The 22,272-nt window shown below is 39.5% G+C and overlaps 2 protein-coding genes across 2 annotated transcripts in view; both read left to right on the top strand.

The window, feature by feature from the left end:
* The window catches only part of clec3a (C-type lectin domain family 3, member A), a 29,991-nt gene that overhangs the window by 2,418 nt on the left and 5,301 nt on the right, over positions 1 to 22,272 (top strand). The window lies entirely within an intron of this gene.
* vat1l (vesicle amine transport 1-like) lies at positions 202 to 22,212 on the top strand. Its single transcript, XM_033644859.2, has 9 exons — positions 202 to 930; positions 1,521 to 1,650; positions 1,870 to 2,085; positions 4,022 to 4,164; positions 7,285 to 7,388; positions 10,165 to 10,220; positions 10,339 to 10,533; positions 16,903 to 16,986; positions 18,812 to 22,212. Exons 1-9 carry the CDS (start codon positions 716 to 718, stop codon positions 18,908 to 18,910), a joined length of 1,242 nt encoding a protein of 413 aa, XP_033500750.1. The 5' UTR covers positions 202 to 715; the 3' UTR covers positions 18,911 to 22,212.

Below are 22,272 nucleotides of genomic sequence, written 5' to 3'. Positions count from 1 at the left end.
TTAGCTTGTTTTCTTTGCCGGCTAATGTTAGCTTGGACTAACGGTTGATGGCGTCGTGTGAATTTTGAAAAATTTCAGGAATTTTGACATGTGAAGACAGTAAGGTTGTTGTTTTAAAGTATTTAGCTATTTATTCAGCACCACTCCCCCCCCCCCCCCCCCCCCCCACACACACACACACACACACACTCAGTAAACACATCATTAACAAGCTAGCTTACCTTCCTTTGAGGAGACATAACAGAAACTTGAAGGTGACGGCTGAACTAACATTTCCCAGGCCCACCTGAAGGCACCACACTTGTTGCAGGATCTCGGTAGCATCGTGGCTGTGTGTGTGTTGTGAGTCACGGATGAGTTGCTATCAGACTACAGCAGCTAATACAGACAAAGTTTTGTACACTGTTCACCAGCAGATGGTGCACTTCATACTTTAGCGCATTGCAAGAAAAAACAGCACACAGGGAGGAATTATAATCCAGATTCTAGAGATGGGAAAAGTTGAATTAAACAGTATCTAACGTTATGTGATTCAAAGGTGTAGGGATGATAATGCAGGGCTTAAATGCCGCATGACTGGGTAAAAGTGCAGACGGTGAGATTTCAGGCTCCGCCGTGAATAAGCATCCACACAGCGCCTGTCAGTGCCCAGGCTGCACACCACATCACTCTGAACCCCGAGGAGGAGCAAGCGGCAGAGCAGCGGGTCTCCGACATGGCTAAAGAAGGAGCAGATATGACAGAGGAGACCGAGTTCATGATAGACAAAAATGTGGGCAAAGAAACTGAAAACGTGGAGTCGTCCGGCGATGCCAAAGAAATGCGAGCGGTGATACTGGCAGGTTTTGGAGGTCTCAACAAACTCAGGGTGAGCAAGAAAGCAATGCCCGAGCCTCAGGATGGTGAAGTGAAGATCCGCGTCAAAGCATGGTAAATATGAACACATGAGGGATGCATTTTATGTGTACTTGTGGACTGTGATGTGCTCTGTCCACCCCTGTTGCATGCCCACGCTTTACTGTATATCTGACAAGTATGAAGGCTGAATGTTGTTGGAAAATTTCGCAGTCATGAAGCCACAGGTCTTTTCTAGTGCAGGAGGTTGGCTGACTGTATGGAGTTCAAACTGTTGCCAGCCAAGCCAACATTTCCAGGCAGATTTAGTCATTTAAAATCACAGTTTCTGTTTGATAATAGCAGCACTTACAATGCAAATGAGCTCCCAGCTGCAGAAGATTACAGTGTTGACAAAATCATAGTTAGGGAAATAGTGTTTATAATAGAGAATGCCTGTTGAATCTGTCCTTGTATCCACAGGGGAATAGCCTGTGACTCACTGCTGACTATAAAGACATAAATAGTACAAGGCAACCCCTAACATTTCTGAACAGCTCATAAGTATTTAATTTAATATGTGTCAGTGGGTAGAGGCAGTTCAGATGCATGATCTCTGCTCAGATATTCAATCAGACTGATTTAATGTCAAGAAACTGTAAGGTCATATTTATTCTTTGTCACAGTGGCTTGAATTTCCTGGACCTGATGGTACGTCAGGGGACCATTGATAATCCTCCCAAACCTCCTCTTGTCCCTGGGTTTGAATGCTCTGGAATAGTAGAGTCAGTGGGTGAAAACACAACAGGATTTGAGGTTAGTGTCATTGCAACTGTGTAATTCTGTGATGTATGGATGAATTCGATCAGTTTCTGAGCAACCAAATCTACAAAAATAAAAATGTGATGTAAGCCTAATAATGAGAAACCCATTAAATTAATCCTCAATCAACTAACAACTTCCTCTTTAGTGCCACATGCTTGTTTCCCATTAGTGTCTGCTTGTTATCCGGCTACTCTAACATGTTTCTTCCAGATAGGCGACAGAGTTATGGCTTTTGTCAATTACAATGCCTGGGCAGAAGTGGTTTGCACGCCAGTGGATTATGTCTACAAGATGCCAGAGGAAATGACTTTTGCTGAGGCTGCAGGGTTCTCCCTGAACTTTGTGGCTGCCTATATGATGCTCTTTGAGGTGGCCAATCTGAGAGAGGGGATGTCAGTGTTGGTTCACTCAGCAGGAGGTGGTGTAGTAAGTGCATTTCTTTTATGATTATTGCACAGCTGCACAACAAGTACATCGAGCTCTTATTATAGCTGCAAATGAAACAAGTTGTTTGCTCCCTGTCATTACTTAGTAACTGCTGTTTATGTCACAATGCAAAATGAAAATATGTACTATAAATTATTACTTTAACTTCTTGAACATAATTTTAAGTAAATTAAAATTTGGAATGACTGGAAGAAATGCATAAAGGAATACTTCATCCATAAATTGACCATTTGTATATCAATTGGCAATGCCATATTTCCTTGAAATCCTAAAGAAAACTTTGTTTTTCTTGCATTCCTCCACAGAAAATGGGGAACATAATGATTTATTGATTGTGCACCATGTTAAATAACAGCAAACGTATATAAAAACATGCATTGACAAACTCTCACACAACTCGTACAGTATATTCCAAGTCTCATTTATCCAGCTATTTGCTCAGTACTTCTTAAACATTTACATTTTAATTTAAAAACCTTCGTATTGGAGTCTGGCTTTAAAGAGAGCGTAGATAAGTTTCACTTCAGGTTCAATAGTAACATCAGTTTTAATAGTAACATCTTAGCAAAAATGTATGTGTTTGGGAAGTACTGAGCATACGACTGGATAAATGAGACTTAGATTATACTGCACGAGTTGTGTGAGAGTTTGTAAATGGATGTTTTTATATACGTTTGCTGTTATTTAACATGGTGCACAATCAATAAATCATTATGTTCCCCATTTTCTGTGGAGGAATGCTGATAGTTTTGCTTTAGTAAAATGTGGTTTGTCGGTTTCCGTGGATGTAAGAATGTAAGAAACACAACGTTTCTTAACAAATTCAAGGCAACGCAGCGTCACTAACTGATTTACAAATGGTTGTTTTGTGGGTGAAATATTCCTGTAATTTTTCAAATAACGAGTTAAGAATTCCAATTTGTTATTTCCATGGCCAAGGCAAGTTCATTCAGTATTTGTGAAAATGAGCTACTCTCCCTCAAAGCCAGAAACCAGACAAGTAAGTCTCAAACTTGTGAAGTCATGGGTATAAAGTCTGGAGCTGCTCCATAGACAATGAATGGGAGACTGAATTTGTGGATCCACAGGATGTTTCTTTTCTTTTTTATACCCAAATGAGCTTTATTTTATTGCAGTTTACTCAGTCCTAAAATAGAAAATGTACCCATATACTCAGAACATTCCCCTCTGTGCTCTCTGTGTCATCTATGACATTTTCCCAATTCATTGTCTGTAGAGCAGCTCCAGACTTTATACTTGATGACATCACAAATTTGAATTTTAGCCCTCTAGTCTTTTGATTTGGGAGAGTTACTGATCATTTTGGACTATCTTGGACTAGGGTTGGGCGATATGTCCTAAAAATTATATCACGATATTTTTAGGCTCCATCTCAATACACGATATATATCAATATTTTAAATCTCCTCAAAAGCACTTAATTCATGCAAGGACTGGGAGACAAAATCGAACTTAACAGTATTGCTGACCAAATACCAAAAAGATGTAGGGATGACTGTTGTTATTTTTTTGCCCATACAATATTAACACAATGAGATTTTTGATCAATAATCATCAATAATGTGGATATAATGACTAAGTGGGTGATGGCAAGACTGGTAAGTTGATAAATTTACATCACTTTACTGTAATGCAACCTTTAAAATAAGGGGGAAAACACCATTTATGCCATATCATGATACAACAATATCCAAAATCTAAGACAGTAGTCTCGTATCTCGATAATGACATGACACATTCATATAGCCCAGCCCTATCTTGGATCATAGGAATAACATGGGCATAGTTCCCCTTTAACAACATTACTATAACTCACTATTACTGTAAATCTTTAGAGTGAAACCTCCATGTTTTCAGGCAGTGATTAGTTGTTGCTACTGTGTGTTGTTTTCAGGGTCAAGCTGTGGCTCAGCTGTGCTCCACTGTACCTAACGTCACCGTGTTCGGGGTCGCCTCATGTTTCAAACATGCAGCCATCAGAGACTCTGTGACTCACCTCTTTGACAGAAACGTCGATTACATACAAGAAGTGAAAAAGTAAGCACAGGAAGTTTGATTGATTTGAGTCTGTATTTAGTTCCTCATGGTGTGTTTTCCCAACATTGATTTGTTCATGTTAAAAAATTAATTTCTAGGCTTTGTCGGGCATGTCCGCTGTAGCATGTTATACGTGTGCACTAATGTGATAACGTGGACCTCAGTGAGTGCAGAGGGCTGTGTGAGGAGGCAGATGTTACCTGTTGCCTTATTTGGTCTTGTGTGGCCGTGGTCCCCATGGCAACTCACGGCTCATCTGAGAGAGCAGCAGCATTGTGTAGGGCGGAGGTCTGCACTGGCAATGTGGAACAACTGAGCCAATTAGGGCCGAGCAGTGATGCCCTACACATTCCATTCACAGCACAGCACAGCGTCGACCTGTTTGCACTTCAGAGAAAACACATCCTTAGGTCTGATGTAATATGAACACAGGCTTACTGCTGTGATGTTTTAATTCCTAAATTTTGTGATTATTTAGAGTACTTTGACCCCATGCTGCCTCCTCTGCCTCAGAAGGCCATAGCAGTAGTTTGTTATTACCCTGTTGAGTTCATCGGGACACATGCACCATACATGAAACACACTGTTTGACTATATTTTTCAGATTATAATACATTTGGATTCAGATATTTTTGTCATGAGCACTGATTGTTGCATGTTCTCTGCCTACATATCAACAGTGGTACTGGATTAATGTGCCTTTCATCTCTCTGACCCACACATTCCTCTCAGGATCAAGAGCAAAGTACAATTAAATTAGTCTTTTTACAAAAGGCAAAAAAACCCTGGGAATCACAAGACCACCAAGCAGTTTATCCAAGCAGGTGTCCAGGGCCACAAGGCAGAAAGTAGCTGCCTTGATAACAACATGCCTTTCATTCTTCCACATACACATCTTTAATGAGTCTCATTATGGCAGACTTTCTTGTCTGACTGATTCCGTGTGCGATCATTAAATCTTTCTGTAACATGTTAGAAAGCATGTTGCTGGTGAGGAGTGATGTGGGCATTGCAAAACACCAAGTGCTTTATAAGAAAACTGTAGGCAGAGGCAAAAGCAAAAACGTGGGTTGTATACTGCAACTTTTTCCTCAGAGTAATACTCCAGAGAATCAAGGCTCATAACTTATGAATCCATGATTGGATGAAATCTCAAGCAGCTCCAGAGTATGACTCACAGGCTGAATATATGTATGGACCTATAGAATATGGTTTGCACTTTTACATTCAGTGCTCACAGTCATAAACTAGGTAACACAGCCACGTCACTGTAAATGTATGAAGCTTAGCTCTCTTCTAATTGTACTTTATCGGTTATTAACGGTGAGTTGCTTTACTGATTAGTCGATAGAAAAGATCAATCTGCATCTATAGCAGGGCTGCAACTAATTTTCATTATTGATTAAAGCTGGGGCAGAAATCTTGATAAGATTAATAAAAGAAAATGGCAGAATTTAAAAGTACACCCTCCTCCTGTAGCTCTTCTCTTTTCCCTCTCTGTCCAAAGCCCCTTCCACCAGACGACCACGGGTGTATGCACATGCTTCATACTGCCAGTGAGCCAGTGTTTCCCATACATTGATTCATTTAATCTTAATTCATTACAGAGTTGCACACAGTGCATTCCTGCAGCCCCTGCCATGCCCTGCCCTCTCTCTACTAGACCACGAATGAGACATGAATTAGCCAGCAAACATTAGCCACACCACCATCCCTCTGCTGGCAGCAACTCGTGAGACGGACCTTTAGTCTGCGGCTTTTGTGGATGGAATTCAGTCAATGCAAACCCACAGGATGTATAACAGCAGCAAAGGAAATTTGGTGATCCAACGGGGGGTCAGGGTTGTCTGGTCTCCTGGAGCTGGGGTTTGTGCTGGTTGGATTTGTGCTGCTTTAGCCGCTGACTGAGGGTCCGTTTCTCGGGCTGGTGCCAGCCCTCCTCCTGCTGAGCTAGTCCGTAGTGGCGTGGAGTGAGGTGGAGGACACGCTGTGATTCCAGGCTCTAGGTAATGTTAGCCACATAAACATGGCTTTGAGCCTTTGGTTCTGGTTAGCAGACGGCTAAACTATTAACTTTTTCTTAGAAAAAGAGAGAGACAGCTGGTTGCTCTGTATATACAAACGTACATCAAAACCTTGCGTGGGGTGCTCATGGAGAACGGGAAACAACAGGATCGACAGGAAGGCAATCCAGGCACTCCGAAAAATGTATAAAACAAGAAAGGAAATATGAAAAAGCCTTTAATGTAATGGTTAAATCGTTAAAAGAGCCAACATGTTTAGACCAGTGCAGGTCTTTGTCAGAGCTTTTAAAATGTTTTTGTACGTTTACGAAGACAAGGTGGTGGAGTGGTGGAGTGCAGTGGTCCAAACATGTTGGCTCTTTTAATGATATAGCCACAACAATAAAGGCTTTTTAATATTTCATCTCGCATTTTCTTTATTTTTCAGAGTGCCTGAATTGCCCTCCTGTCGATCCTGTTAACATTTTCTCTCTATCTCTAAAACACGTTGCTGAGTTTGACATGTTTTTTTTTTTATTCTTTTATTGTCAGACTCTCACAGCTTAGATTTTCTAAAGCCTGAAAACAGAGCCAAGAGGTTCAGAAGTCTAGTGTTCACTTGGTCCAATTGAATTTCAATATGCTCAAAGTTCATCATGGGATTTCTGCCCAGTAACACCAAAAATAAACCACCTACCCAAACTTTAATCTGCTGATTATTTTAATCATTTGGACTGTCAAAGAATATACAAAAAAACAATCCCAATTTTCTAAAGCTCAGTGTGGTGTCTCAAATTACTTGTTTTGTCTAACCAACAGTCAAGCACCCAAAAATATTCTCACATGTGAGATTCTGGAGCCAGTGTTTGTTTTTTAGCTTAAAAATGATTCAAACTGTCAGCTGCCAACTGTTTTTTGTCAGTTTTCCAATCATTTAATCAACCAATTAACTAAGACATCAGCTTGGGCTCGGGGAAACTGTGGTGGGCATATTTTGCAATTTTTCGACAGGTGATGGACCAAACAGTTAGTTGAAAAAATAAGCGTTCATGTTAACTATAATGTTCTAGTACATTAGTACATGGCTGTCACCTTTCCTTTGTTATTGATGTTTTAGGATTTCTCCAGAGGGAGTAGACATTGTGTTGGACTGCCTATGTGGGGAGAACACAGGGAAAGGCCTGACTCTGCTGAGGCCTTTGGGAACCTACATTCTTTATGGTAGGAACAATACTTATCTCCATTTAATACCTTCAAAGTGTCAGTAACTAAACATTTTGTATTTGTGTGCAGTCAGAAATTTGTTTGCATAAAGTTTATATTAGCAATTAAAGGAATAGTAGGACATTTTGGGAAAACACCTCTATGCTTTCTTGCTGAGGGCTATATGGGATGATTGATACCACTCTCACATCTGTTCATTAAATATGAAGTTTGAGCTAAGAGACAGTCAGCGCAGCTTAGCATGAAGACTGAAAATGGGAACACAGCCAGCCTGGTTACAACACGACCTTATAAAGTCACTGCTCCAAGATAAGATATAACGTGTTAATTTGTGAGTTTGGAGGTGTTTTGTTGCCTTCTTTGTCAGAGCTAGGGTAGCTGTATTCCCCTGTGTCCAATCTTCATTTGGCTTAGTGAAAGTTCAGTCAGGAAGACTCGCTGTATTGTCTAATTGAATTCACAAATCTCTCTGCCTCACTCTCCGACCCCCACTATATCAGCTGATGTCACTCAAAGCCAGTCTTATGCTGCTGTCAAATTTTAAAACCCTTCTCCTCTCTGTTGCTGTCAGTTGTTACTTCAAGACGAACAGATACGACTGTCCTCCACTCCGTTCACCTTCAGTCTTCATTCATAATGTACCCAGTCCTGCTCCACATCCAATCATCCTCATCCTCTGCCAACTCTCTTCACCTCCGCCACCAGTGTATAGACTCCACTGGGGGAATATTAACCATGACATCTCTACCCCATACACATCAGAATGAGTTCTAATCGCCAAAGAGCTTTCCACTTAGGGTTGGGCGATATATCAGTTATACTTGATATATTTCAGTTCTCTCGCTTTCTGCTATGGCTCTCACCCTCTCACTGACACAAGAAGTAAAAGAGATTCACAAACATGATACGTTACACACACTCCCCAGCCTATCCAGACGTCTCTCTCTTGGGTGATAGTGTGTGAGCAGGCGAGGCATGCATAGCTGTTTAGATACAAAAGTATCTGTGGTGTTCTAGGCTACAACCATTCAGTCATACCTGCAGATACTATTAATATATGAACTGGAGAGCTGTTAGTTTGTTTCCTGCACTGAATAAATCCTGATGTTTAAATTGTGACGCTCTAACAGTTTAACTTTCTGCTAACAGCTAACTGTAGCAAAAACATCAATACTTCCAGCCAGGTGCTTTAAAATAAAAGCACCGGTTGTTCCACTTGGATGTATTTCATCATAGCAATACTTTATTTTACTTTATTATAACAGTACTTTATTTAACTTGAATGTAACAGAAGTTTATTTAGTGGTTTAGTATTTTAGTAGTCTGCAGTAGTTTAGAAGAGATTTCAAAATATTGAGATATATATTATGTATCGCGATACACGCCTAAAAATATTGCAATATTATTTAAAGACCATATTGCCCAGCTCTATTTCCACTATTCATCTTTATCCTGCACTATGTAATAAAGTATCGGTCACTCTAAATACATTTTCTCCCAATTGAAATGCTAAGCTAAGCCAACCATCCCCTAGCTGTACTGTAGCTTCATTTTAAACAGACAGACATGAGGGTGGTATCAATTCCCTCATCTAAGTCGTGGCAAGAAAGCAGATATGAGCACCTCCCAACAACTGTTTCAAACTAGACAATATAAACATTCTTAATGGGTCCTTTGGTATTTCCTGTGTGAATGTTTTGCAGTGTATGTCAATGACAACAGCTGACAGGAAGTAAACATGGATCCAAGTTGTTGCCTAGCAATGCAGCTCCAGTAAAAAACAGTCTATAATGTTGAACTGTTCCTTTAAAGACGAGTCATGCATTCATTGAATGTGTTGTAGGGCTGTCAAAATTGCTCAAAAATGACGTTCGAATATTCGTTCTAAAAATAACTCATAGGTTCGAACCATTCGAATTTTTTTTTTCGCATTATGTCCACAAGAGAGCAAACTAATACAAGGAAATATACTTCTATATGTATTAATACAAGGAAACATAACTACTTGTAGGTATTTTTATTTCAACATAAACGTCTTTGAAAACATTTACATAACTACACATTAAAACTCATAAAACAATTATCTATAACATTACGTTATAAACGACCGCAGACCTCTCGCTTGCCCCCCCCCCCCCTCTGACCCGTCAGGCCACACCGCCCGCGGAAGTGCTGCGAATAGCCTCGAAGCGCAGAGAAGCGAAGCCACTTTCCTTTCGGCGCCCATGTTAACCGATTGTGTCATCCACACCGGCTGCGCCGCCAGCTCCGTGGCCGCTCCCACCTCCCACTCGCAAAGAGGACAGCTGCGGTGGTGTTTTTTTTTTTCTCCACAATCAAATATCAATTTTCACATTCGAAGGTCCATTTTTTTTTCAAATTCGAATTTAAATTCGAATTTAGAATATTCGTTGACAGCCCTAATGTGTTGGCAGTCGGACTGAGTGTGAGATAGGGAGGCTCACTTGAATAAAACATGCACCATTGCCTGCAAATGAAACGTATTGTCCTTCACAGCTTCCATACTTATCTATTCTGTGTTAATCACTCTAGTTTGTGTGAAGCGTCATGAATGAAGTAGCAGCATTAGAAGGAGATTAATTAGTTTTAGCTGTACTAAATATGTGCGGCAGCATGCTTGCACAGATCTAAGGGTCTAAAGGTGCCAACTGTTTCTCCCTCTTCATGCTTTGTGGCTTCCTGTTATTGACCAGTGACTTCTGCCCAGCCTTTTGCACAGCATACAACAATCCTTTTATTTTTGTTTTTTCAGGCGCGTCAAACATGGTAACTGGGGAAACAAAGAGTTTCTTCAGCTTTGCAAAATCTGTGAGTCAGAGATGCAGTTTATCATCATCATTTGAAAAAAACAGTACTACCCAATGAACATTTCATCATTTCATGGCAAATGAGACATGTGTCTCTCTGTATTTTGTTTTTTCTCCAGTGGTGGCAGGTGGAGAAGGTGAATCCAATTAAACTATACGAGGAGAACAAAGTCATAGCAGGATTCTCCCTCCTCAACCTCCTCTTCAAACATGGGAAATGTAGTCTTGTGAAATCAGTGATGGACAAACTCTTGTGTCTCTATGAACAAAAGAAGATCAAGCCGGTAGTGGACTCCCTGTGGGCGCTGGAGGAGGTAAGACACTGTTCAGAGTGTGTAAGATAGTGAACAAAGTCAATGGTGAGCAAACTAGAAATGATCTGATCACAGTGGTTACATAAACAGACATGCTGGGTTTAAGATTTAAGAGATCTTGGACGGCATATAATCTGTTGTTTGTCACTGCTGCTTTCTGCGGGACATTGTCAGCTGTTCATTCTGGACATTCTTCCACAGATGGTGGGTAGGTTGCATCTTCCTGTTCCACAATTATTTCACACCAACTCAAAGCCCGACAGGCCATACGTCAGTCATTTCACTTTCAATTCCTACAAACTCTTTAAGTCTCCCTTTAACCCTGGTTGTTCCATTTTTGGGGAATGTCAGTACAGAACACCTGCACACACCTAATTGCAGTAGCCAGTTTTTACATCAAGCTCAACAAGTAGTCGTGCAATGTGCGTTTGCTTCGTTCTAGAGAATTAATTACTGTCTTATGTTACAGTAGTAATGTGTAAGCCACAAGAGGTAGAAAAGTTGGTGTGTAGACATTTGCTTAATTTTTATGCCAACTTTGTAAAGTTACGGGATCACCAGTGCCTTTAAAGTGCAAACAAGCGTTTGATTCGTGGTCCTAACACTAACGCTAGCCATCTTCATGCACCCTGTTCTTTCACCGGTCAGCGTAGCACAAGCAGCGCTAGGGAAAGCGAAAGCTAATTCCTGCATTAACCATAACCATGTTAAAAAATATATAGGAATTAGTATCAGCACTTTAAAGGACCAGTGTGTATGATTTAGGGGGATATTTTGGCAGAAATTGAATATATTTTTTTTTCTTGGATGTATAATCAAGTGAAAATAAGAGTCATATTTTCAACTTTTGCCTTAGAATGAGTCGTTTATATCTACATGGGGAGGGGGTCCTAATCTATAGGGATTGCCATGTTGCAACACCATGTTTCTACAGTAACCTAGAACGGATGAACCAAACGCTGGCTCTAGATAGGGCCATTCGTGCTATTGCACCAGCCGCTATAGTTAGCATCCCCAGCGCATAGAGCCTGTCATAAAAACCCTTACAAACTGCTTTGTGCAGTGTTTTTCACTGCCTGTAACCTGTTTTTTTTCCTTTTATCGTTTGTTTTTTTGGAGAGGAAGAGACCCCTGCAAATAATTTGGTTTACAGTAAAAAAAACCTCCAAAATAATTGACACTGAAGCACTTTTAACCAAGAGAAGTTTCAGCTGGTTGCAGTCTGCAATCCTCACCACTAGATAGCACTAAGTCCCCCTAAATCTTACACACTAGTCCTTTAAAATGTGTTTGGAGGGTGGCTTTAAGCTACTGCCGTTGAGTGCATCCAAAACATCTTCTGTCTTTGTTACACGCCCAAAAATGCATCAAGAACTCAGATAAAAGGTGAGGCAGTGAAGTTAATCCATCACAAGAGGCTGATAACAAGTCATTATGAAATTTGTATCCACAGTCAGAGAGAGAACGGGTTAATGAAATAATCTCCAGATTTTCATTTCTCATGGGAAACTCCCCCGGCGCTGGTCGTCATTAAACTTTGGCAGCTTTGTCAGGCCATTCAGTGGAACCATTGCCCATAAAGAATCTCATTAGAGGGGAGGATGGCGTGGGATGGCGTGTCAGGGGCACAGCCTGCCTCATTTGTTCATAGGAGAATTCAGAGGGCGTTAGTTTACATGTTGACCATAGCAACCTTTTTTCCTGGAATGTGTGTGACTAAAAGAGAATCACGGGACCACCAGCAGTTTAATAAGAAAAAAATAATTCTGTCGCTTTCACATGGGAGTACCGTATAAATGCTTTTTAGGGTACTATTAATTGAAGTGAGCCAACATTCAGTATCTTGCAGAGATCATTTATAAGTATTAAGAAAGTCCCAAAACACCTACTTGTACAATTCAAGTGGATATTATCCCCTCCTGCTACCTAGCAGCAAAGTGCTGGACACGTTTCTGACCTATTTTTGCTCTTGGCATGTTTTCTGGTGTGTTTTTTTTAGCAAATGAATGCTTTTGACACAATAGTGTCCAAACAAAGAGCCACATTCAGCCGTGTCTTTGTGTGGACTGTAATGAGAAAGAAAGATATGGCTTCCTGAGAAACCTTTTGTAATGAGTGAAATTTTTTCCTCTTAGTTAGACCAGCCTTAATGAGCGGCATTGATGTTTCAGTGTTTACAAGTTTTGACATACTAGGTGTGTTGTTAGATGTAGAAGAGAAAATGTCACAGTAAATTCTTTTCGTAAGTTCAGTGTTTTCATGCAAGTCATGTAGACTCCACTTGGACTCAACCATGATGGTCACTGGGGTGTTGGGATGCTCTATACAGAGATAGAAGCTGTAAAGCTGTGGTGTGTTGCATTCGAAAAAGATAATCAATTATTGCACTTAGCCTGCTTCTGCCATTTCCCTACCACCATCCTTGTAGCAATCAGACTACAGTCAACGGACAGTTTTTCCTCTTACCTGTGGTGCTATTTATCAGTCTAGATTGTTTTGGTGTGAGTTGCCAAGTGTTGGAGATATCGGCCATAGAGACATCTGTCTTCTTTCAGATATAATGGAATTAGATGGCACTCAGCTTGTGGTGCTCAAGGCGCCAAAAAAAAACATTTCAATCAGGAGAGACAGGAGGATGAAAAAGAGATGAAGTTTAATGTGAAATATAATTGTACAGTGTGCTGGTAAGATTTAACAAAAGTCTTTGGCACCCAGACACCAGAGGGAGATTATTTGTGATCGTGGGACATCTGAGCAGCAGCAAGATAAATACCCCCATGGAGTCTAGACACTGGTGGAGGTGGTGGTGGCTGATGACTTTGGTTGATGACTGCTAAGGTGAATAGAGGCTGCATCCGAAGACTAGGTGGTGATGGGGAGGTGAAGGGTTACACACAGCAGCAGCATAGGACTGCGGGCAGAAAACAATATTTAAAATGAGGTGCAGTGAGATGATAGGCTTATGTAGAAGGTGTGTCGCTGTGCTTTTGGTTGATTGTGTATCAGCTGATGACTTTTCTATGAGTACATGCATGCCTCCTTCTGCATGGCGATACAGTTAACAAGGTCTGTAGATTATCTTTAGTAATAGGGTCATGGTTTCTGGAAAGAACATTGCTCTTTGAGTTTTTCAACACTTGACAAACAATCTAGATTGATAAACAGGACTACAGGTGAGAGGAAAGATATGTATTTCTGATTTGGGGGTAAACTGTCTCTTTAAGCTGACGGTTCAGTGGTCAGGTCGCACAGCCTTAAAAGATTCTGACATTATTGTGTTACTCAGTAATGTTTGTCTAGCAGTAGCAGCTGGGACTGTCAAAAAACAAAATGTCAGCTAATAAAACACTGTGGACAGATGTCTCCACAGACTCTGTTGGCAGAAGCCCGGCCTTTATATTGAGTGCAGACTGATTAAAAGCCCTGCCTGCACTCTTTCTCCTGGTAAAATGTTTGCAGTGTATCTAGGTGTTAAGTACTACTGTCCTTATCAGTATAACACACTTCATGAGTCAGTCATGGTTCCATCTGTAATGCTCCACAGCTGATCATTTCTTTATTTCTGAAACATCATATCTGATTTACGATGTAATGTTTCATTGAGGTTTGTGCCTTCACAGACATGAAAAGTGTTGATGCTAAATCAGTTTGAAAAAGAGGAGTCTGTGTTAAAACAATGGGCCTCATCCACAAACAACACGTACACACAAATCTCTGCTTAAACTGTGCGTATAAATTAAAAAAAGCTTCAATAGACAACAATATTTAAAACGTTAATTTACTTATGCATTGGCCTAATCATGTATCCTATTAACTAAACATGAAATTGACGCCCTTGTATCTTCATCAGTTATTGTTAAAATTAAAATATTCAGCCACAATGTAATACACAACGTGACAAATAATTTGCAAGAAGTTCTAGACCTTTCATCAAAGAAACATTTGGGTGGTGCTTTATTCATTACTCATTTTGAAGCACTTTAAATGCACAGAATACTTGAACTTGTAATCCTAGCACCACGGTGGTTCCCTGAGATTTTACCCACATGACAGCCATAAATTATCCTATAGCAATCACAGTGTGAAACAACAACACCTGGGCTGGCCTGACAACAGCATCACTTTCTCCACCAAACACTTCTAGGTAAACATATTTCCTTATATAGAGAAATGAGGGCGTGGCAATACGACAGGTGCCTGTCAGTTTATAATGATTCAGTGAATGAGGCCCATCGTGTCTAGTGTCTTACATTTAAGTGTTCAATAAATAATCCTTATTACAGTTCAAGTTATTTTATAGTTACTCACATAAATTAAATTAGAGTAAACATCTCCATGAGGTTATTATGAATTTTCAGAGCTGAGGACTTTTTTAAGTTGGTGTGAGCTTTTTCAAGACAGTGAATATTAAACAGTTTGTTTTTGCAGGCTGTGACTAAGGCCTGGGTAGTACTTATTTGTTCATACCTTCCTGACATTTCAAAGGGGTATACAGTATATCATAGTATTTCTGTAAGTCATTGTAGCATTAAAGTCATTGTCTAGCCTACAATGCTGTGTTTCTATGAGGCAGTTAGCCTACTTAGACAGGTATTACTGGGTTTAAATACTTATTGTCCATAATAATGAATAGATGGGAAATAGCGCCTTTCTTGCTGGAGGACCTGGTGACACTTTTTTTTCAGCGGATACCGACACATCAGTGGGCTGAACGAAGATGATGTGTTGAGTAAAATCATGTGGCTAATGAACTGCTTTTGTAGCTGGAAGAAGTCATCTCACGATAAAGTCATATGTGGCAATATATCTAAACAGGGGCAGAGGTACAATAGTCATGTAACGTTATCGCCACCACTCACAGTCGCCATCTCTCTCAGTTCACCTGCTGTTCCACCAATAGAGACTAACCTCTGGTGGTGCATGCTGTGAACTGCAGTACATCACATCAATACAGCATCTCCATATAAGTCAAATAGAAAGAGCAATGTCTGTAGTTTTAACCATATTATAAATCATACATTTGGGATTTGTTAATACTCCAGTATACCATAATACCTTGATACTGCTCAAGCCTGATGTGACTCACTTTAAAAATCTTTTAAAATCACCTATCATTAATCAAATTGTAAAGCCTTCACTCATCACTGTACGCTTTATTCCAGGGCTGGTTGGCCGTCTTTGACCTTCATAGGCTCAGTCACTGGCATTCGTTAATTTATTCCCTTTGTACATGACGTGTGTACTTTGATTAAACAGAGATCTGACTGTAGCTATAGTCTGAGATCTCAAGACGTAGTTTTGTTGTCTGCTGCGAGTGCATGGACTAGGGAAAAAAAAGCTTTTATGTCCTCTGCTTCTCTCTCTTTGAATAACCTTTAGGACGAGTTGAAACTATGTGAATTGGTCTCTTTGCTGTACTTAAAGCTCCCACAAGTATAAGGATGAATGAATCGGTTGGTTCTTGTCATCATGTGTATGTGCTCTAATATTTCTAGGATGTTACTGTATATATATTTACGTTGTTTATTGTGTTGTTCTTTGGCTGTAACTTTTTGTATGCTGTGTCTTGGCCAGATCTCCCATGTAAAAGAGATTGTTGATCTCTACATCATTTATTTATGTTATATCCCATTTAAGACAGTGGTCTAAAGCTGGTTAATCAAAACTCCGATACAGAATACAGCTTACATTTTCCCTGCAATCACAGGTGAAGTGAAGCAGTGTATCTGTGAGCTTAATATAAACCTTCTTGGATCAATTCTACAGGCAGTGAAGTGTTCAGTGTGATGTCAAACGTAGCCCAGCAGGGTGAGTCAGCATCATTAATCAACATTAAAGAGTGAGTTTAGATTATGGCTGATCTGAGGAAATGGGCCTGTGTCTGGAATGACTGGGAAAGGGTTGCAAAGTGTCTTTGTGTGGATCCAGTTGACGTAAGAAGTTTTTTTCTTAGCTGGTGCTTTGAGATGTTGTTTCAGATGTTACAGCAGGCTTCCTGTTGGAGAACTTTTAGAAGTTATTCACCAAAATAATGAGCAGAAGTAAAAAGTTGTTTGGTCCCCGTGTTTCTTAACACATTTATTATGAAAGTGTTACAGCTCACATCATTAAATGTGTAACTTTGGTTCACAAGGCACTTTGTGTTTTCTATAAAATGATCCGACTTAGATGTAGAACCGACCTAGTACTGTTTTATAACAAGAACTTTTTTTAAACTCTGATCCAATAAAATAGTCATACTGTTTTTAGGTGTTAAAAATAACAGTCATTACTTTATGAGATTTCATTTTCAATATTATATGTTGTTGTGGTTGTTTGTTAACAGTTCAGTTTATTAAAAGTAAGTTAATTGCTGTGTTTTATTCTCAGGTAAAAGAGGCCATGCAGAGAATCCATGACAGAGGCAACATTGGAAAGCTCATTCTGGATGTCGAGAAGTCTCCCACCCCTCTGGTATCAACCATATTTTTAATATGTTTTTTCCCAGTTGATTGTGGGAATGAAAGCGTACATCAGTACACAGGGCTGTTAAATAGCTGTTGACCTTCAGTGCAATGTTACAGAGAGAGATTTACAATTTTTCACAGAGACTTTACATCTTTTTAAGTTAGAGTGGCTGATGAGTTGATGTCAGAGTAATGAGGCTAATTTAACATGTATGCCATCTAATGAGATAAAACAAAATGTAGAATACCATTTATAAATGAACAGAGACACAACAGACACTTGAGAAATATTAATTGTGATAACATTTTAGTACCACCAGGAGAAATTGACAAAGATAGCATAAAATTTCAAGTTTTTATAAAAAGATAAATATAATAAGGCTACAACATGACAATGACCTTTCTTTCATTGGTAAGTAGCACAAAACAGCAGAATGACTGTAGCAAACATTAAGTCAGAGTGAGAAAGCGCAGCTGGTACAAGTGCATCAATACTGCAGAAAATGAGGATGGAAAACATTTCAGATATTCAGAACTGATATGTATCAATAAACTTTTATATTTGACAGCACTACTGAAGACATTATACAAGTGTGATTTAGCTCGCTGTATCGTCTAGTATAATTACTAGACAAAAGTAAAATAAGATGATAAGAGAGATGATTTGTTTTGATGAGTTTGATTTGATCATCCAGATGCCAAATTAGATAAATATCAATGACAAAAATAACACAGATAAAATGAAAGTATTATGTGACATTGATGGTCGAGGGTACATGAGGAAGAGAGGAGGAAGAGAAAAGAGGAAGTACATGACAGTAAATTGGTCTGATCTTGTTTAGTAGCCAATGTAGAGCTCATTTTTAAGAACATCTGTAGTGAAGATGCATATTGAAAACACTGTAAATACAAGAAGATGATGCTCAAGATAGGGGTATCTGATCTCTCTGCCTAAGGAAATACTACCTTGAATTTGTGAAGAAAACTTTGTTTTTCTTGCATGCCTCCACCGAAAAAAAAACAAAAAACTATGCTCTCTTTGAAGCTAGAGTCAAATACTAAGGGTTTTTTTTCCGCAAAAACGCATTTGTTTACGAAGTACTGAACATACGACTAGATAAATGAGACTTGGATTATACTGTAAGAGTTGTGTGAGAGTTTGAAAAGGGATGTTTTGACATAGTTTTGCCGTCAAACGTGGTTTTCTGTTTTTGTGAAGGCATGTGAGAAAAACAAGGTTTTCTCTACCAATTAAAGGGAACATGGCATGACCAGTTGATTTACAAATGGTCAATTTGTGGATAAAGTATTTCTTTAAACATGGAGATCAGATAGCCCATCTCAAGCATTATCTTGTTACAGTGTTTCCAAAACAAATTTTCACTACAAAAGTTATCTCCACAAATTCAAGGCAACACTGCAGGACTAATTAAATTACAAATGTTCATTTGATTAGTGAGGTTTTCCTTTAATTAACCACACAGCTAATTCTCTGGCTGACTCGCTGTGTGGTAGTTGTTGACATTTCTGATGCCTACAGCAGATTTACAGGTCCTGTCTGGGTCATAAGGAGGCAGTGAGTAGGATTCCCTCCTGTTTCATTGCAGTTGTTTCCATGGCGATGGCAACATCAAACCTAGAAGCACTATAAGATGTGTAGACATGCCCGTATTGACAGTATAGTCCCTGTATGCAGCAGCCCATTAGCAGAGGGTGCATTAACATGTTTACTGTGCTGCTTGGTGTCAGCTCAAATGTATGTTCACCTCTGTCCCACTGTATGTGTAGCTCAGTAAACAGTTAATGACAGCTGAGTAATATTTTACCACTAGATGGCCAGTGACAGCACAGAGACCAGTGAAGCAGGAGATGAAGAAGAGGAGCCAGAGGGAGACAACGACAGCAAGGAGCGAATGCCTTTCATCCATTAAACCCAACAGACCCCACCGCGACACGCCTAGAGACTGCAGAGGCTGCAAAGATTCACCACAGAGGAACACAACCACACACACACACACACACACACACACACACACACACACACACACACACACTCACACACACGTGTTGTGCAGTATGTGCGCGTGTATGTATGTACGTATGCATGTGCTGTATGCATGTATGCATGAATGGATATATGTACAGTATATGTTTGTGCCTCCTGTCTATTGTTTGTCTATTGATTGGTCAAGCTAAATTTTGGGGTAAATGAAGACTTACAACATGTCACCCAGGCAACAGGTACAAGTGCCACTCTCAGAATAGTGTTATATTCTTTATGGTATTATGAAATCATGTTATGCTCGCCAGTAATGTCAATAGATTTGTGTATATTTCACAATTAGTTGCATCTGACTCAAGCAATTAAAGATATACTATGCAGGATTTCCTAAAATACAATATATAGACTCACACAACAGTAATCCCTCTAATTATCGCTTATGACCCACTAGCAGTGTGCAGCAGTGTCTGTATCTGCACACAACCTGCCTTCTGCCTGGATTTTCTTATTTTCATTTTATCTGGGTCTGTTCAGGTCGTTTCTGGGTGTCAACCTTTGGGCAGTGGTGTGTAGCCCCCGGCCAATAGCAGCATGAGGTCACGACTCTATAAAAACATCCACTATCTCCGTCTCTCTCCTCTGCTCTGTGGGTGCAACCTGCAGGTCTGTGTGTCTATTGGATTAAAGGCAAGATTGAGCAGAGCAGAGAAGCCAAACTGACAGGATGAAGCATTAGCTGCATCAGGTGTGAGTGTGTTTGTGCTTTAGAATGTAACTGCAGTGATACAATCAGAAAATTATTATTTATCTGATTCATTATTGTGTTCTGGCTAACACTGCTCCCTCTCTTTAGCCCCGTCTACGCCAAACACTTTCAGTATGGTACCTTTGGAACCAATAGTAACTCTTCAGACATGGTACCTAGACCCTAACGTTTCCACCACAAACAGTTCTCTTAAGTGTGGCTGGGGTTGTTGTCACTCACTGCTCCCTCCAGCACTCACTGTATTTCCTCCCTTATCAGTTTACACCTCATTTATTGTCCACAGAACGAGGCTTCACGCCAACATTTTCAGAACAAAATAAAAACAGGTTGTAGTGAGTCTTTCTCCATGGGGTATTTAAAAACAGTGGGTGTTTGCATTTAGTCCTTTTAAGGCAAGCTCGGGGGTTTAATGTTGCCAGAGCTCACAGGAACAAAGCTCTGCGTCGCTTTTTTTTTCTGTGTGAGGATTAGGATATATCCTACTCACATAACCCAGTCAAAATTAATAAAGATAAATGATTTAAGATCCACTCATTGCTAAAAGTTTATGTCATATAAAAACTAAAGTAATGGTCAGAGCTGTCACAGTGAAATTTAAGGTGTTTTGATGGACTCACATTGTCAACTCATACATTGAGTAACATTACAAGTTAACGTTCCACCTTTAAAGTTGCCAGCAGTCAGTCCAGTGAATTAAGTAATTTTTTTCTCCAGCTGCTGTCAGAGGCAGCAAAACATCCTTTCCATTGGTACCATCCACAACTTTTCACAGTGGAAACAGAGGCTTTGGACGGGGCTCTTAGTCACTCTATAGCTTGCTTGATCACAGCTACTCTCTTAGTCTCGTTGAGCCGAGGAGGAGGGGCCGAGTTTAAATGTTGTGTTAACAAACAGTAAGCGAAAAATCCTGCATAGTATGCCTTTAAACCCACTGAATTGCTGTTATCACTCTAAGATCAGTACCCTGATATACAGGTTATCTAAAGCACCTAAGTGTCATATACGGAAACAAGCTTAATATTTTACAAAGTAGTGTATCTAATTCTCACCCCTCCTCAGTGATGACAGCTGTGAAATGAAAGATATTGACGGAAGTTTGAGAAAAAGAGCTCAATGTTTCGATGCTTCTGACCAAGAGAATGAATTACTTTCTCATGTTACTATAGTAACGTGTAACCCACGAGAGGTGTAAAAGTCTGTGTGTAGATATTTGCATGATATTTTATTCTTAGGTGCCAACCTTGTAATATTACGGGATCACCAGTGCCTTTGTGCTACAAACGAGCATTTGATACTTGAAATGCTTTCCTCGTGTGAAGTTCGCATTGAAGGAACTGACAAAGAAAGGTATTTTTAACTGGGATACAAAAACTATGCTTATAAAACGAGTCCTCGTCTGATCAGAGATTGAGATAAGATTAAGGATATATTTTCCCAGAACACAGTATATTCAGAACTTTTACTGAAATACAGTATGTACAACACCACAAAGTGTTACATTTATAAAAGGTCACAAACATTTAATAAGAATATATGTAAATACAACAGAAGATGAGATAAATCAGTAAATTCTGAGTTTGCAGGGAGGATCATGAAGTGGTCGGACTGCAGTCTGAGCTTTGTGGAGTCTCTGCTTTGCTTGTCTGACCAAAGTTGTTTACTTGCCGGTGCCTCACAACAAAAGTGCCATAAGACTCCAACATATATTATTTTTACAATGAGCTGGTGTATAAAGGCAGAGTGATTAAGGTCTGAGCAACACTGTTTATTACTTAATTTAAGTGTGATGCCCTCGGCTTTCCACATCTGAGAGTTGTTAATGAAATGTAAGAGAAAAATGGCTGACAAGGAACAAATGTTCACGCTCACGTATCTAAATGAGAGATCTGTTTTATCCTAAATTTATCAAGTAAAAACAATTGTTTCCACTATTTCTCTGGCCTTGCTTTGTCAGTGTTTTTATATCGGCTAGCCATCTGAATTATTTATTACTTTACTTGAATTATTAAAATGGAACCAGAGCATACATCCAAATGTATTTTCTCTGCTATAAAAACAATAAAAAAAGTCTTACATAATCTGCCATTTTAACAAAATAAAAAATGTATCGGGTGTACAAAGGTGATGAAATAAGTCACTTTAGAAGTTTATCTCTAGAATGGAAGTTAGGAACACACATTGTAGACACTTTAGAAATATATATCTCAATTCTGATGCCTTTAATGTTTCGTCTGTGTGTGTGAGAGAGCGTGAGACAGAGAGCATGTTTTTGAGTGTATTCATATTGCCTTGTAAAGAAAAAAAAACATGTCTAAAGAAGTGTTTAGCATTGTAGTGTGCTCACAACATTCCTTATGAACTCTGGTTTACCTGTGCTCGTATATTTTTGTCACTTGTTGCTGTTGTTGTTGTGTACTTTCTTTGAGTACAGCTCTGTTTACTTGAATAAATTTATCTGCAAAGTATTCTGTGGCTGCGTTTCTGTCTTAGTTCAGTGTTTGAATTTATTTCATGCAAGATTTTTA

This window comes from Epinephelus lanceolatus, chromosome 2 (assembly GCF_041903045.1).
Source record: "Epinephelus lanceolatus isolate andai-2023 chromosome 2, ASM4190304v1, whole genome shotgun sequence".
In the NCBI taxonomy this organism is placed as follows: Eukaryota; Metazoa; Chordata; class Actinopteri; order Perciformes; family Serranidae; genus Epinephelus; species Epinephelus lanceolatus.
Note: the sequence above shows the minus strand (reverse complement) of the source record. Positions and strands in the feature narration are given on the sequence as shown.

Bases quoted from the DNA above. Each gene is read 5' to 3' on its own strand.
- vat1l (XM_033644859.2), top strand. From the start codon at position 716: ATGGCTAAAGAAGGAGCAGATATGACAGAGGAGACCGAGTTCATGATA. The intron at 7,389-10,164 runs GTAGGAACAATA...TTGTTTTTTCAG, and splicing joins GGGAACCTACATTCTTTATG to GCGCGTCAAACATGGTAACT. The intron at 10,221-10,338 runs GTGAGTCAGAGA...TTTTTTCTCCAG, and splicing joins TCTTCAGCTTTGCAAAATCT to TGGTGGCAGGTGGAGAAGGT.